General features: G+C 38.2%; 1 protein-coding gene across 1 annotated transcript; it reads right to left on the minus strand.

The window, feature by feature from the left end:
• Window positions 1-2,896: 2,896 nt before the first annotated feature.
• Window positions 2,897-3,832, minus strand: LOC131943225 (histidine-rich glycoprotein-like). Its single transcript, XM_059303239.1, has one exon. The coding sequence runs from the start codon at window positions 3,830-3,832 to the stop codon at window positions 2,897-2,899; it is 936 nt and encodes a 311-aa protein (XP_059159222.1).
• Between the last annotated feature and the right edge of the window lie 12,174 nt (window positions 3,833-16,006).

Raw genomic sequence — 16,006 nt, forward strand, 5'->3', positions numbered from 1 at the left:
CGGACTACCTACATTCACGATATAGTACTGGAGCAATGACGGACTACCTACATTCACGATACAGTCCTGGAGCAATGACGGACTACCTACATTCACGATATAGTACTGGAGCAATGACGGACTACCTACATTCACGATATAGTACTGGAGCAATGACGGACTACCTACATTCACGATACAATCCTGGAGCAATGACGGACTACCTACATTCACGATACAATCCTGGAGCAATGATGGACCACCTACATTCACGAACAGGTGGTACCTTGTTTTGTTTCATATACGACAAAATAATTGCGATTTTATTTGTCTGTATTATATAATAAAATATTAAAGGAACAAAATGCGAAGAGAGGAGGTTCAACGAAGCAGGATGGTATATTTTCTAAAAAGATGGAGATTTGTTGTAAAGAGATGGGATGGAGTTGCTTTAACGAGCAGGTTAGTGGCTTTGTTGTTAAGAATCTGGGTTGGGATTTGTTTCTAAATGAGCAAGAAGAGATGTGTTGTTTCCGTTGTTTCTGGGATGATGGGTGTGTTTAACATCATTGGTCTTTAGTAAGGGTTGTGGAGGTGGAGATGAATGAAGACAGTACTAATTACAGAATTCTTTATTTACACTCACACATACAGTACGCACAGACACGAAATTCACTTATACAATCACACACACACACACACAAACACACACTCACATATATATATATATATATATATATATATATATATATATATATATATATATATATATATATATATATATATATATATATATATATATATATATATATATATATCTAATATATAAAGCTCAGTTCTGTAACGTGTGGCAAAAAAGTTTGTCGTTGACAGTTCTATGGATTTAAGTGTTAGATTTTTTATCGTGCTCACAGTCTAAATTTACGAGTCAAACAATTACCATTGAAAGTCTTTAAAAACAATTTTCATTCTATTTACTTAGAAGAATAATTTTCAATTATGAACACGACATAAAATTTTTAAAAAGTGTATCGACGTTTATAAAATTTCTAAAATTGTGTCGGAAATGTATTGACTGCACAGTTACTTCCCTTTAATAAAAAAAATTCTTAAGAAGAAAGAATTTACATTTTATTACTTTGTTTTTGGTGTTAAGAAAAAAAAATAATTACATAATTAGCGGGGATTGATTAAGTGCAATGTCGTTAGGTATTTTTAACACTGCCTTTTATTTATTCTATACACTGAACATACTGTTCAATATTTTTTTTTTAAATCAATAACATTTAATAAGCCAGGTCCTACAAATCCTATATGTTTATTTCTTTCCATTTACGGATAAGCTTGGAGTATTATCATTTTTGTTCACTAAATTGAAACAGGCGCGTCCGCCGGCGCCCTTGCACGGTTCGATTTGGCACCCTGGGCTATCATGTGAGCGCTATGCTGCATAGTTTTGTTTTTAACAGTGCGATAGACTATGGGTAAGAAAGGTTACTATAGTCTTTAAGTGAATCAAATCCGGGCGTCCTCCGGCACCCCGACAGGGTGCTGTTTGGCGCCCCGGGCCTTCCGGTGTACGCTATGGTATATACGTTCGCGTGAGTTCAAAAGACTATGAATAAGTTTACTAAGTTCAATCAGGCGGTGACGTCATGGTGCGTCCTCTGGCGCCCAGACAGGGTGCTATTTGGGGTCCCGGGCCTCCCGTGTTCGGTTTCGCGCCTACGTTCATTAAAGTGAGTGCAAAAGACTATGAATAAGTTGGGGTACTATAGTCGTTTATTAAGCTGAAACAGGCGATTCCGCCCCGGGCTAGACTCTGAGCACTGTGCGTTTATGTTCGCGTTAGTGTTTTCTTTGTGTTTAGGTTGGGTTTGCGTTAGTGGTTGCGTTTTGATTTGGTTCGTTTTTGTTCTTTCTTTTTTCGTTTTCGTTTGTGTTTTATTTTCTTTGCGTTTGTGTTTGTATTTGTGTTTGTGGTTGGTTTTGCGTTTGTATTTGGTTTGTTTTCGTTTGTTTTTTCGTTTGTGTTTTTTTCTTTGGGTTTGTGGTTGGTTTTGCATTTGGATTTGGTTTGTTTTCGTTTGCTTTTTCGGTTTTTTTTTCTTTGTGTTCGTATTGGTGTTTGTGGTTGTGGTTGGGTTAGTTGTTAGGTTTTTGTTTTCGTTTGTATTTGTAATTGTGTTAGCGTTATGTTTGCGTTTTGTTGTTTTGGTTTTGGTTTGGGTGTGCAATGCCGGGTTTATGATGATTACTAAACACACAGGTAATGGTCTTTAACAGAAAGGTTTTTCACAGAAGCCAGAGCAGGGCCTGGCCGGGACGGCTAGTATATATATATATATATATATATATATATATATATATATATATATATATATATATATATATATATATATATATATATATATATATATATATATATATATATATATATATATATATATATATATATATATATATATATATATATATATACGAATGGGGCGGACGTTGTGTTTTCCCCAGAAAAGGAAAATAACGAAATACAAGCAGCTACAGACAGTCTCTGATTACAATACCTGAATGTCAACAAACGCTACACAAGATTTAAAGGTTACTCGTTGCTGGGCTAACATTGTCTGAAACACGTGGGGTGTAGGAGCTGGCCAAGTCGATAGTGGTTGTGCTCAGGACTGTCTGGTGGGTGAGATGGTTAGTAGGGCGTCATGTGGTGGTTAGTAGGGCGTCATTTATCATTAGTAGGGCGTCATTTTTGGTTAGTAGGGCGTCATTTTATGGCTGGTAGGGCGACAGTTGGTGGTTACTAGGGCGTCATGTGGTGGTTAGTAGGGCGTCATTTATCATTAGTAGGGCGTCATTTTTGGTTAGTAGGGCGTCATTTTATGGCTGGTAGGGCGACAGTTGGTGGTTACTAGGGCGTCATGTGATGGTTGTAGGGCGTCATGTGATGGTTGTAGGGCGTCATGTGATGGTTGTAGGGCGTCATGTGATGGTTGTAGGGCGTCATGTGAAGGTTGTAGGGCGTCATGTGATGGTTGTAGGGCGTCATGTGATGGTTGTAGGGCGTCATGTGATGGTTGTAGAGCGTCATGTGATGGTTGTAGGGCGTCGTGTGATGGTTGTAGGGCGTCATGTGATAGTTGTAGGGCGTCATGTGATGGTTGTAGGGCGTCATGTGATGGTTGTACAGCGTCATATGATGGTTGTAGGGCGTCATGTGATGGTTGTAGGGCGTCATGTGATGGTTGTAGGGCGTCATGTGATAGTTGTAGGGCGTCATGTGATGGTTGTAGGGCGTCATGTGATGGTTGTAGGGCGTCATGTGATGGTTGTAGGGCGTCATGTGATGGTTGTAGGACGTCATGTGATGGTTGTAGGGCGTCATGTGATGGTTGTAGGGCGTCATGTGATGGTTGTAGGGCGTCATGTGATGGTTGTAGGGCGTCATGTGATGGTTGTAGGGCGTCATATGATGGTTGTAGGGCGTCATGTGATGGTTGTAGGGCGTCATGTGATGGTTGTAGGGCGTCATGTGATGGTTGTAGGGCGTCATGTGATGGTTGTAGGGCGTCATATGATGGTTGTAGGGCGTCATGTGATGGTTGTAGGGCGTCATGTGATGGTTGTAGGGCGTCATGGGATGGTTGTAGGGCGTCATGTGATGGTTGTAGGGCGTCATGTGATGGTTGTAGGGCGTCATGTGATGGTTGTAGGGCGTCATGTGATGGTTGTAGGGCGTCATGTGATGGTTGTAGGGCGTCATGTGATGGTTGTAGGACGTCATGTGATGGTTGTAGGGCGTCATGTGATGATTGTAGGGCGTCATGTGATGGTTGTAGGGCGTCATGTGATGGTTGTAGGGCGTCGTTGTATAGCTAGTAGGGCGTCATGTGATGGTTGTAGGGCGTCATGTGATGGTTGTAGGGCGTCATGTGATGGTTGTAGGGCGTCGTTGTATAGCTAGTAGGGCGTCATGTGATGGTTGTAGGGCGTCATGTGATGGTTGTAGGGCGTCATGTGAAGGTTGTAGGGCGTCATGTGATGGTTGTAGGGCGTCATGTGATGGTTGTAGAGCGTCATGTGATGGTTGTAGAGCGTCATGTGATGGTTGTAGGGCGTCATGTGATGGTTGTAGGGCGTCATGTGATGGTTGTAGGGCGTCATGTGATGGTTGTAGGGCGTTATGTGATGGTTGTAGAGCGTCATGTGATGGTTGTAGGGCGTCATGTGATGGTTGTAGGGCGTCATGTGATGGTTGTAGGGCGTCATGTGATGGTTGTAGGGCGTCATGTGATGGTTGTAGGGCGTCATGTGATGGTTGTAGGGCGTCATGTGATGGTTGTAGGGCGTCATGTGATGGTTAATATGGCGTCATTTTGATGGTTAGTCTGGGGTCATTTCATGGTAATTGGGGTGTCTGTGTGTGTGGGAGTGGGGTGGGGGGTGCATCAGAGATCTATTTTTTACAATTACATATGTATACATTTTAAAGGGGGGAAAGTTAACCATTACTTGTATGTAAATATATGGGAAGTTCGTGTACATAGTCTGTCATTAGAAGGAGTACAGAGCATATTCTACAGTTGTAAACTAAGCACCAGGGTGTAATCTCGCTCACAGATTTAGAACCTTTCAACATATGTGTGATATCGGCGTACACGTTAGTTTTTTTTTTTTCTTCCTGACTTCGTTGCTTTCGCGGATTCTTTAAAACAATGACACATCAAATAGACAATCAAAATAAACACTCAAGTTAAATGATTGTTTAAAAACATTTTATTAAAAATATCAATAAAAGTAAATAAATAATCTTTTCATATATTACGAAGACTACATAAAAAGATTAAAAATACAATTTTATTGGTAAATCGTGAATTTGTAATAAGTGTTCCAAAAAACGGAAACAAAAATAAAACGTATATAAACATATAACATCAATATCTTATTCACTTCGTATTTTGTTTTTTTATTCTATCTTTTTAAAATACGAATCAAGAAATAGCTGTTCCTGTATAATTAGTCCTGTTTGCTGACATTGACGTCAGGATTGGATCACTCAAAGCAATTGGGAAATTGCTCAGTACTTGAAAATACGTTTAAGTTTTTTTACTCAAAACAAGATGGCGTGTTCGTAATATAAATGTAAGTTTGGGGGGGGGGGGGGGAATCGATCGCCTTGTATTGTCGCGGTCACGCATGACTGGTGTTGGAGCGTATCTAGTTTTATGTGACTTTTCTATGGCGCTGTCACGCTTGAATGATGCTGGTGTACTGGATGAAATGTCTTAACAATCTGGGACTATATGATGTTGATACATCTTAGTATAAATTCTCTAACCTTCGTCACCTAATATGATGATGATATATGAAAATAACATAGCCTGCACTTCCAAATGTGACGGTCCATGGGTCAGGGTGGAGTAGAGTTTACATGTTTCAGTGAATTCTGCATATGAAGGGATAATGTCATCAGCACTACGCCCAGCCGTCTTTACTTTCCCTAACGTGTCAGGTACCCATACAGAGCTGAGTGGACTCAGGGGCGTCCAACGAGGTTGAGTTCGGGATCCATAATCAAGACTTTCGGATTAGCGGATGTAAGCTCTGCCATCCGACCACACCGTCCAACGATGATGACATGTGTTGTTGATACAATCACCTTCAGCACATAATATGTGATGTTGATAAATCTTGATGATATAATTTATTCTAGCATCATCATCTTATGATGTTGATATGCTTAGTTGATATAATTTCTGATGTTGATATGTCTTGAAATAGTTCCATCGGCATCATCAGCTATGTGGTGTTGATATGTTTAGTTGATATAATTTCTGCCAGCATCATCACTTATGTATTGTTGATATACCTTGTTGTTACAATTTCTCCGCATGTGAAGTTGATGTACCTTGATACAATGTATGCTAACATCACCCCGTATAAACGATGTTTATATCCATTATCTTTCCCCAGCATTCTCAAGCTTAATGTGTGTATGTGTGTATGTTCTCTGACAATTTCTCTGTAGCTCTTCTGGTTATCCATGACTACGTTCTCAGCTAGGTTGTCCCCCTTTGATTCATACGTCACACGCCAATGGACGTAACTGTTTAACCTACGATTACCGTGATACAAGTGGTTTCTGGAGTTATCTTTTCTGAGCAAAAAAAATGTACTGATATACGCTTCTCTGAAGCTTGTGATAAGCCAAACGGATAAAAGGTCTATGCCAACTCATGATGAGTAAAATAAAAAAGACATTTAGGATTGCGTAAGTACTCTTTGTGAAGAAAATGCCGTAGGTATTACATCTTCCTATCTTTCATTATTGACAGGTCATTACAATTTCTTGAAACAAGTTCAAAACTATCAATGTTACCCCTCCCACCTAAGTAAACAAATAGCTCCGTCACCCACCTTCCACCCCTCGCCCCCCCCCCCCCCCCCCTTCCCATACACAGAGAACGTGACGTAAACCGAGACATCTTGAACACTCACCACCCGCCTACAAACTTATCGGTTTTCCTTGGTATTTAGACGAACCACGCCAGCCCGCCTGAATGTTAACCACGACAATTACGAATGAGCTAATCAAACTAATACGTCCCCGGGAATAACTGTCTTTCGTTTACAGCGACGATTAAGATGTGATTGTTATTTCAATGTTTTTTGTTTAACCACTTCCAGTTAGTTGACAGATGTAGGATATTGACAAGCATTGCAGTCGTCTGCGCCCTTACCCCCCCCCCCCCCCCCCCCATACCCCCCAGCCCTAATATAGATTCTAATTGGCGTTAAGATTGATTGAGGGAAAGAAAGGGACGGGGGAGGAAGATATTATGGAGATTTTGTTGAACAGAGAAGAGATGGCACAATTGTGCATTGTGATTTTTGAGAGCTAAATAAAATATTGGGCACAAATTGATTAAGGAAACAAAATAACAGACATGATCGTATATATATATATATATATATATATATATATATATATATATATATATATATATATATATATATATATATATATATATATATATATATATATATATATATATATATATATATATATATATATATATATATATACATATATATATATATATATATATATATATATATACATATACATATACATATACATATATGAGTGTGTGTTTTATTTAATTGTTCGCACTTCGTGTGTTTTTGTCTCAGTCTGACCATTATTAAGCATGCGATATAGTTATGAAGTGGAATGTTTTGGTCTGTAATGTAAGCTTATAGATGACGCTGAAGGTTGTTTGTGGGATTGTTCTCTTTTAACGTTTATTTTTAACGAGCCGACCCGCGGCGTATCATATGCCGCTGTTTAATTGTTTTATTTTCTACTTTTCAGTAATTCATAATTTGAGAATTCGACTGTACCAGTGCTGCCACTGAAAATATTTGCTTTAAAACACTATCAGTAGGTCTTTAAGGACGATAACCCCCCCCCCCCCCCACCCTCCATTCCCCCACCCCCCTCCCCCGTGAAAACACTACCCCACCCTCCTTTCCCCCAACCCCTACCCTACCCCCTCCCCTATACCGTGAAAGCAGCCTCCTCTTAGTTACCTCCCTTAAGTTTAAAATCTTTTCAAACTATATTATCTGCCCCTAATAGCCGTCACTAAACCCGGTTCTACGATTGTAAACATTTAGCGTGAACCACAGCTCACCAGACCATGTGGGGGTGGGGGGGCTGGGGGGGGGGGGGGGGTTAGGGATATGCCTAGAGAGGAAGAGAGGGGGCTGCTAGGCGAGCTTACACCTTGGAGTTTTCACGGGTATCCAAGAAGAGAATTATATATATAGATTTTTACTCTACTGGTTCGAATGACGCTGTAAAAAAAAACTATAAATGTAGACTAACAAGAGTTATTGCCGGTGTAAACGATGAGTTAACATTATTGTTATGAACATGTCTTAATGGCATGTTGATTAACCCGAGATTGGTGTGGTTAGATTTGGCATTTGGCGCTGTTGATGTTAGTTGATACAAAACAGTGCAAAAACTGAAATCTTTCCATGGAGTTAGGTATGACTTTCGTTGGAATTTTAGTAACCGCACAACTGGCCATTATTTCGTCTCGTTTTTTTTTTCAGTTCGTGCCCAAGACATATGGGGCAGATAAAATAGAGTTCACGAGCCGACCCGCGGCATATCATACGCCGCTATTTAGTTGTTTTATTTTCTACTTTTCAGTAATTCATAATTTGTGGATTCGACAGTACCAATGCTGCCTCTGAAAATATTTGCTTTAAAACACTATCAGTAGATCGTTTAGAACGATACTACCCCCACCCTCCATTCCCCCAACCCCTACCCTACACCCCCCCCCCCACCCCGTGAAAGCAGCCTCCTCTTAGTTACCTCCCCTAAGTTTAAAATAGTTTCAAACTAAATTATCTGCCCCTAATAGCCGTCACTAAACCCGCTCTATCATTGTAAACATTTAACGAGAACCACAGCTCACCAGACCATGTAGGGGTGGGGTGGTAGGGAGCGCGCTTACAGCTTGTTTTCTGGCGTCTCCCAGAAGAGAACTATATTTATAGAAGATATGAAGGGATAGTGTGGTCAGCACAACGCCCAGCCGACTTTGCTTTCCCAGACGTGAGCTGAGACGTTTTACTGGCTTGAACCCGGATTCGAACTCGACACTTCAAGCTGGTATTCTAGCTCTCTACCGCTAGGCCATGCGGAGACATGTATATACATAAAGCAATTGTTTCAGTTGCACCATTGAGGTGTAATCATGATGCAAGTGCTTCTTATATTAAAAATTAAATTTGGTTTGTAGTTTTTTAAAAGGAACTATTCAGCATCGATATAAAAGAGAAAAAAAAAAACATCATGGGCGTCACTATGGGGTGCTGGGGGCGACACCGCCGCAACCGCAAACTCCACAAGAATTCGAAAATTTTCTGCTTTAAAAAACAAACATAAAACCCATTCATACTTTTCTTTAGCGCGTTTTATTTATTTTTATCATTGTAAGCTCCCCGTCATAAATGACGGTCGCGGCGACCCGAGCAATGCAGCGTGTAATACACATCCACGCCAATCAACGCCACGCATCGCCTGACGCTCACGCCGCGTGATCCTTCTGACATTTACCCGGCAAAAATGTCGCTCATTCATTAGCGCTCTGGCAACGAGACGCCTTGTTTTTATGGTTCAGGGATGATCACATACCGAGTTTATTTCTTTATTTTAAGATGACCAAAGGACCAGCGACGCCCTTTCGGGTGAGTTCTAGACGATAATAATAAGGAACATTTAAGGTTCGTATCACTAAGGGGGCGCAGACTCACTAACTCACGTACACATGCATAATGAATATCTTAAAATATGTACACAGGTCCACACACACACACACACACATACATATATATATATATATATACATATATTTATACATACATGCATATTTTTACATATGTATATATTTATATATTATATGTATATATATATATATATATATATATATATATATATATATATATATATATATATATATATATATATATATATGTATGTATATATATGTATATATATATATATATATATATATATATATATATATATATATATATATATATATATATATATATATATATATATATATATATATATATATATATATATATATATATATATATATATATATATACATATATATGTATGTATATATATGTATATATATATATATATATATATATATATATATATATATATATATATATATATATATATATATATATATATATATATATATATATATATATGTATATATATATATATATATTATATATATATATATATATATATATATATATATATATATAAAACATACTAATATACGTATCGTTTTTATCTATCAATGGGTGGGGAAAGGGGGGGGGGGGGGCATGATACCTCTCTCCGACAAATTAATGTGTTTAAATTTAACTTACAAAGGCAGTTCACAAGAACATAATTGAACATAGTTCATTAGTCTTGAAATATTTTAATTTTTAATTACGTGATTCCCCCCTGTTTTCCAATAAAAGGCATCATTTTGTGGATATCGAACGAAATCTCCAAGCTAGCTATTTCGTGAACACGGGTGTAAATCAATACATATATAGCGGAAGTGTTTCTTTGATGGTTGAAATTGGTGAGAAAATTGACTTCGAGCCTAACTTTTTTTTTTCATTTTTTTTTTGCTTCACCACACTGTTTATGACTGCTTGTGGGGTTGGGGAGGGAAGAGGGGGCTGTGACCGTTAAAATGTAATTTTCTCGACCTTGAAGTAGGATTAATACATCAAGGTCACAAGATGTTGTCCTCTGGTACTTGCCCGGGTCCTCCAGCGACGGGTGTTGATCCAAGTGTTGCGTAACATCTCAAATCTCCGGTACTTCTCCCCCCCCCCCTCCGGTATATTTTTTTTCAGCACTTCTCAATAGTTTTCATTTCATTCACATTTCAATAGTACTTGTACAAATATTGCTGCCCATTTATGTCGATGCTGTTGCCTCCAGATAAACTTTAATTATATCAATTTCAAAATTCAACATACAAACACATACGAAACATACACAACACACATACCCATACAGCAGACCCACAGAAAACTGCAGTTCGACCTACATCATTCACGGCTCTAAGATTTCAACATTACTTTATAAATTACTTCAACCTTGTAGTAATTAATGTAAAACAGACACACACAACATCAACTTGTTTAAAATTTATTTTTTAAGCAAATAAGTTCTGTTTTTATTACGTTACTGTACAAAAAGTAAAAAAAAAAATAACACCGGAATACATACATGCTTTATGCCTTCATGCAATCGTATAAAAATGCATATAAAAAGATATTTTCCCTATATAAATAAAATAAAATTTGGCACGACATTGCTGTGGTTTCTAAAATTAGACCAGTGATCTGTTAAAATTCGAAATGTCTATGCCATTTTCATTGGCTAGAGTGAAGGGGTGTGGAGGTAGATGGCTTATAAAAAAAAAGGGGGGGGGTGATATATTCGAGTGTCTGTCTACCCCTACCCCCACTTGTCATTACCTATACCCCCGGTTTGAAGGAAGTATCAAATAACTCAATACTTGAACATGTAAATGGTTATTAAATTTTCAACAGTTGGCACATTGAAAAAAAAATTGCTCATGTTTCTGTATTCTTCTCTCACTGGTGTGATAAAAAAAACCTTTGGAGTTCTCTCCCTTTAACCCCGAGTATGATTAATGAATTGCTTGGTTCGTCATCATTCATAGGGACTATGGAGCGACTAATTCAATTTAGTACTGCTCAGGGACGACAACTACTGTTGCACTAAAATAGTTGTCACTGCGAATTACCGCGCTTTAGTAGTTAAACTGGCGAGGGGGTTAAAAATAGCATTGATAAAAAAAAATCTGCATCTCCGAGAATTGGGATAAATTGATTGGAAGTATTGACCTTTAATAAGTTAATTGAGTTTTTTGGTCCTTCATTTTGATTGGCACGTATCGTAAACATCTGCATCTTTTTGAACGACGGCGAAAGTTGATTAATTTATAGTAATTGTAAAACAAATCAATGGTGTTTGTACTATTACAATATTGGAAATAGGGAAGGGGGGGGGGGGAAGAATAAATAGGAAAACGTTGAACTTTAATAAATTGCTAAGTAGAATGATTCGAACATAGGCCTTCATCGGTACTTAATGTAGTAGATGGATAAGTGGACTCAAACTAAAACGATGTTTAATCTTGGCATGATAAACTATACTTTTTAATTAAATGATACAGAAACAAAAAACACGGAAAAAATTACATTATAGCAGCCTGGAAGTCCAATTAAATAATTAAGCGTGGTTTTGATTGACGTTAAATATTAGGCAAGGAAGTAACTGCCAGTTACAATATCGAATGAAACTATATAAAGCTCGCTTTCTGCATATAACAACTACAAACCTGGAGAGATGTTAACTGTCATTATTTAGAGTTAGGATCAGAACTAGAATTATGGTTTGGGACTAGGATTACAGCATCGATATTAGTAAAATAGTTCTGCTAAAAACCCGGTTGTTAATGCCAGCAATCAATGTGATTATGTAGGAAAACAATGTGTTTATGTAGGCAAACAATGTGTTTATGTAGGCAAACAATGTGTTTATGTAGGCAAACAATGTGTTTATGTAGGCAAACAATGTGTTTATGTAGGCAAACAATATGTTTATGTAGGCAAACAATGTGTTTATGTAGGCAAACAATGTGTTATTGTAGGCGCACAATGTGTTTATGTGGGTAAACAATGTGTTCATGTAGGCAAACAATGTGTTTATGTAGTATGTAGACAAACAATGTGTTTATGTAGGCAAACAATGTGTCTATGTAGGCAAAAAATGTGTTTATGTAGGCAAAAAATGTGTTTATGTAGGCAAACAATGTGTTTATGTAGGAAAACAGTGTGTTTATGTAGACAAACAATGTGTTTATGTAGGCAAACAATGTGTTTATGTAGGCAAACAATGTGTTTATGTAGGCAAACAATGTGTTTATGTAGGCAAACAATATGTTTATGTAGGCAAACAATGTGTTTATGTAGGCAAACAATGTGTTATTGTAGGCGCACAATGTGTTTATGTGGGTAAACAATGTGTTCATGTAGGCAAACAATGTGTTTATGTAGTATGTAGACAAACAATGTGTTTATGTAGGCAAACAATGTGTCTATGTAGGCAAAAAATGTGTTTATGTAGGCAAAAAATGTGTTTATGTAGGCAAACAATGTGTTTATGTAGGAAAACAGTGTGTTTATGTAGACAAACAATGTGTTTATGTAGGCAAACAATGTGTTTATGTAGGCAAACAATGTGTTTATGTAGGCAAACAATGTGTTTATGTAGGCAAACAATATGTTTATGTAGGCAAACAATTTGTTTATGTAGGCAAACAATGTGTTATTGTAGGCGCACAATGTGTTTATGTGGGTAAACAATGTGTTCATGTAGGCAAACAATGTGTTTATGTAGTATGTAGACAAACAATGTGTTTATGTAGGCAAACAATGTGTCTATGTAGGCAAAAAATGTGTTTATGTAGGCAAAAAATGTGTTTATGTAGGCAAACAATGTGTTTATGTAGGAAAACAGTGTGTTTATGTAGACAAACAATGTGTTTATGTAGGCAAACAATGTGTTTATGTAGGCAAACAATGTGTTTATGTAGGCAAACAATGTGTTTATGTAGGCAAACAATGTTTTTATGTAGGCAAACAATGTGTTTATGTAGACAAACAATGTGCTTATGTAGGCAAACAATGTGTTTATGTAGGCAAACAATGTGTTTATGTAGGCAAACAATGTGTTTATGTAGGCAAACAATGTGTTTCTGTAGGCAAACAATGTGTTTATGTAGGCAAACAATGTGTTTCTGTAGGCAAACAATGTGTTTCTGTAGGCAAACAATGTGTTTCTGTAGGCACAAAATGTGTTCATGTAGTCAGACAACGTACAGTTAGTTGACCATTTCCTTATTTAATCTATTCATTTGTTACCTTAGGTAAGCCAATGTAAGCTAATCCTTAGCTACTGTACGTTAACCAATTGATTCTATAAACTATCCATATTGTATCAGGTTTTAATACTGCTAGAAACTATACCATCACTAAAAAATTCTAGAAATCTCTGGAACAGATGTTCCGAAACATTGAATCGCTCAACATTCCAGTACCTTCTCCCATCATACGTGATCACGTCACTACCCCCACCTATCCCCAGCTCAAAGCCTTTCATTTTTTTTTAAGGCTAATGACCTTTCGTTCATTTAGAGATTAGCCTAATTATTCATGCGGCTTCTGTTTCCATGATCCAGATAAAAGCCAATAAACGGCTCTTGGAGCCATGCTGGAAGGGCGGCCGATACTACAAGTGGCCCCGATGAGCCGCGTACCGTTGTTGCTAATGTTGGTTGTCGCCTTGAGGTTAGTGCAATAGCCGAGAGTTTTATTATCGACTTGACTGCCGCGAATGTTTCATGGGATGTTTATTGGTTTCAGTAAAAGTATATTGTTGGATAGATTTCTTGTTGCTTTTTTTTTATGTTTTTTGTAGTGTATTGACAAAATTTATGGACGTTTATAGGAAAACAAATAGAAAAGGCAAAGAACAATGTTTTATTGTGTACGCTGATTATGTTGAGATGGGTGTCATAAAATTACGAGAGAAAACTATAAAGTAATGTTTGTGACAAATAAAATAAAAGACTCTTCCTATTAATAGTATACAAGATAAGGGTATTATTATTGAGATGACATGGAGAATGTGAGCGAAGATGGTTAAAAAAAAATACCAGTTTGCATAAGGATTGTGGTAAGATTTCTTCAACAGAATACAAAAGGATTGCATGACGATTGTAGCAAAAAATGGTTCACTGAAATACCAATAGATTGCATGCGGATTGTAGCGAGATTGGTTCATCAGAATACGAGAGGATTGTAAGCGGATTGTCGCAAGATTGATTCACTAAAATACGAATAGATTTCATGCGGATCGTAGCAAGAATTATCACTTCCACAAAATATAGGAAACAGCTTCTCCAAGCTTTTGAAAATATGCCCGACATACACAGATGCTAAAAAAAAAAAGAACTGCACCAAGATCAAAGCAAACTGTTCTATAAATAACAAATATTTCTGGCCTCTTGGCGCCACGCCTCCACACTTTACGGGACAGCTATACATCTAGTTGACATCTAGTATATATATATATATATATATATATATATATATATATATATATATATATATATATATATATATATATTCTACTTGTACCAAGTCTAAATTTATAGTATTTATATTTTTATAAATTGTATGTGTAAGTGTAAACCTACATTTAACGCTGTACATGTCGACAGCCGTGCCCAAACTATATTTAACGCGGTACATGTCGACAGCCGTGCCCAAACTTCATTGAACGCGGTACATGTCGATAGCCGTGCCCAAACTATATTTAACGCGGTACATGTCGATAGCCGTGCCCAAACTATATTTAACGCGGTACATGTCGATAGCCGTGCCCAAACTATATTTAACGCGGTACATGTCAATAGCCGTGCCCAAACTATATTTAACGCGGTACATGTCGATAGCCGTGCCCAAACTATATTTAACGCGGTACATGTCGATAGCCGTGCCCAAACTATATTTAACGCAGTACATGTCGATAGCCGTGCCCAAACTACATTTAACGCGGTACATGTCGATAGCCGTGCCCAAACTATATTTAACGCGGTACATGTCGATAGCCGTGCCCAAACTACATTGAACGCGGTACATGTCGATAGCCGTGCCCAAACTACATTGAACGCGGTACATGTCGATAGCCGTGCCCAAACTACATTTAACGCGGTACATGTCGCTAGCCGCGCCCAAACTTCAGCTCAGCTGGCGAGATCATCCCGTGTGACCCCGGCCCTCCCGTGGGGGGCGGAAAAATCAGGAAATATGTTTCACGGAAAACGGTCGTATCGTGTGACGTAACAGCCCCATTGAGGGCCATCTTCCAGGAATATTCTAGAGAAAATTTGGTGGGGTGTCTGGTTAGGGCGGGGAGGGGCTGGGGTGAAAATGGAATAACGGCGAGATAGTACAGAGATGGCGAGGGGTTATTAAGGTTGTGAAACGGCGCTGCAGTCGGCATTACGTGGTCTTTATGACTAAATAATGATAGAGATGTATTGATTGGCAAAACAAAGAACGCCATCTCCTTCTCTCCCTCCCCCCTCCGCTCTCTCATTCATCCCCCCGCCCCACTGCCTATCCTTCACTCTCCTTCCTCACTCTCCCCCCCCCCCCACCCCCATAGTACAATAGTACCCTACTGTAAAAACCTGGCCATTACTAAATGCGCGTGATAATGGCGAGCACACAGGCACCACGGCAAGAATCGCCGGTCCTCAATTTGATGCCGGCTGACCCCCCGGGGGAACCCGGGTTCTACTACTTTGAT

The sequence above is a fragment of the Physella acuta genome, unplaced genomic scaffold (assembly GCF_028476545.2).
Source record: "Physella acuta isolate Inbredline_101_S28 unplaced genomic scaffold, ASM2847654v3 ptg000448l, whole genome shotgun sequence".
Classification (NCBI taxonomy): Eukaryota; Metazoa; Mollusca; class Gastropoda; family Physidae; genus Physella; species Physella acuta.

Bases quoted from the DNA above. Each gene is read 5' to 3' on its own strand.
- LOC131943225 (XM_059303239.1), bottom strand. From the start codon at position 3,832: ATGACGCCCTACAACCATCACATGACGCCCTACAATCATCACATGACG.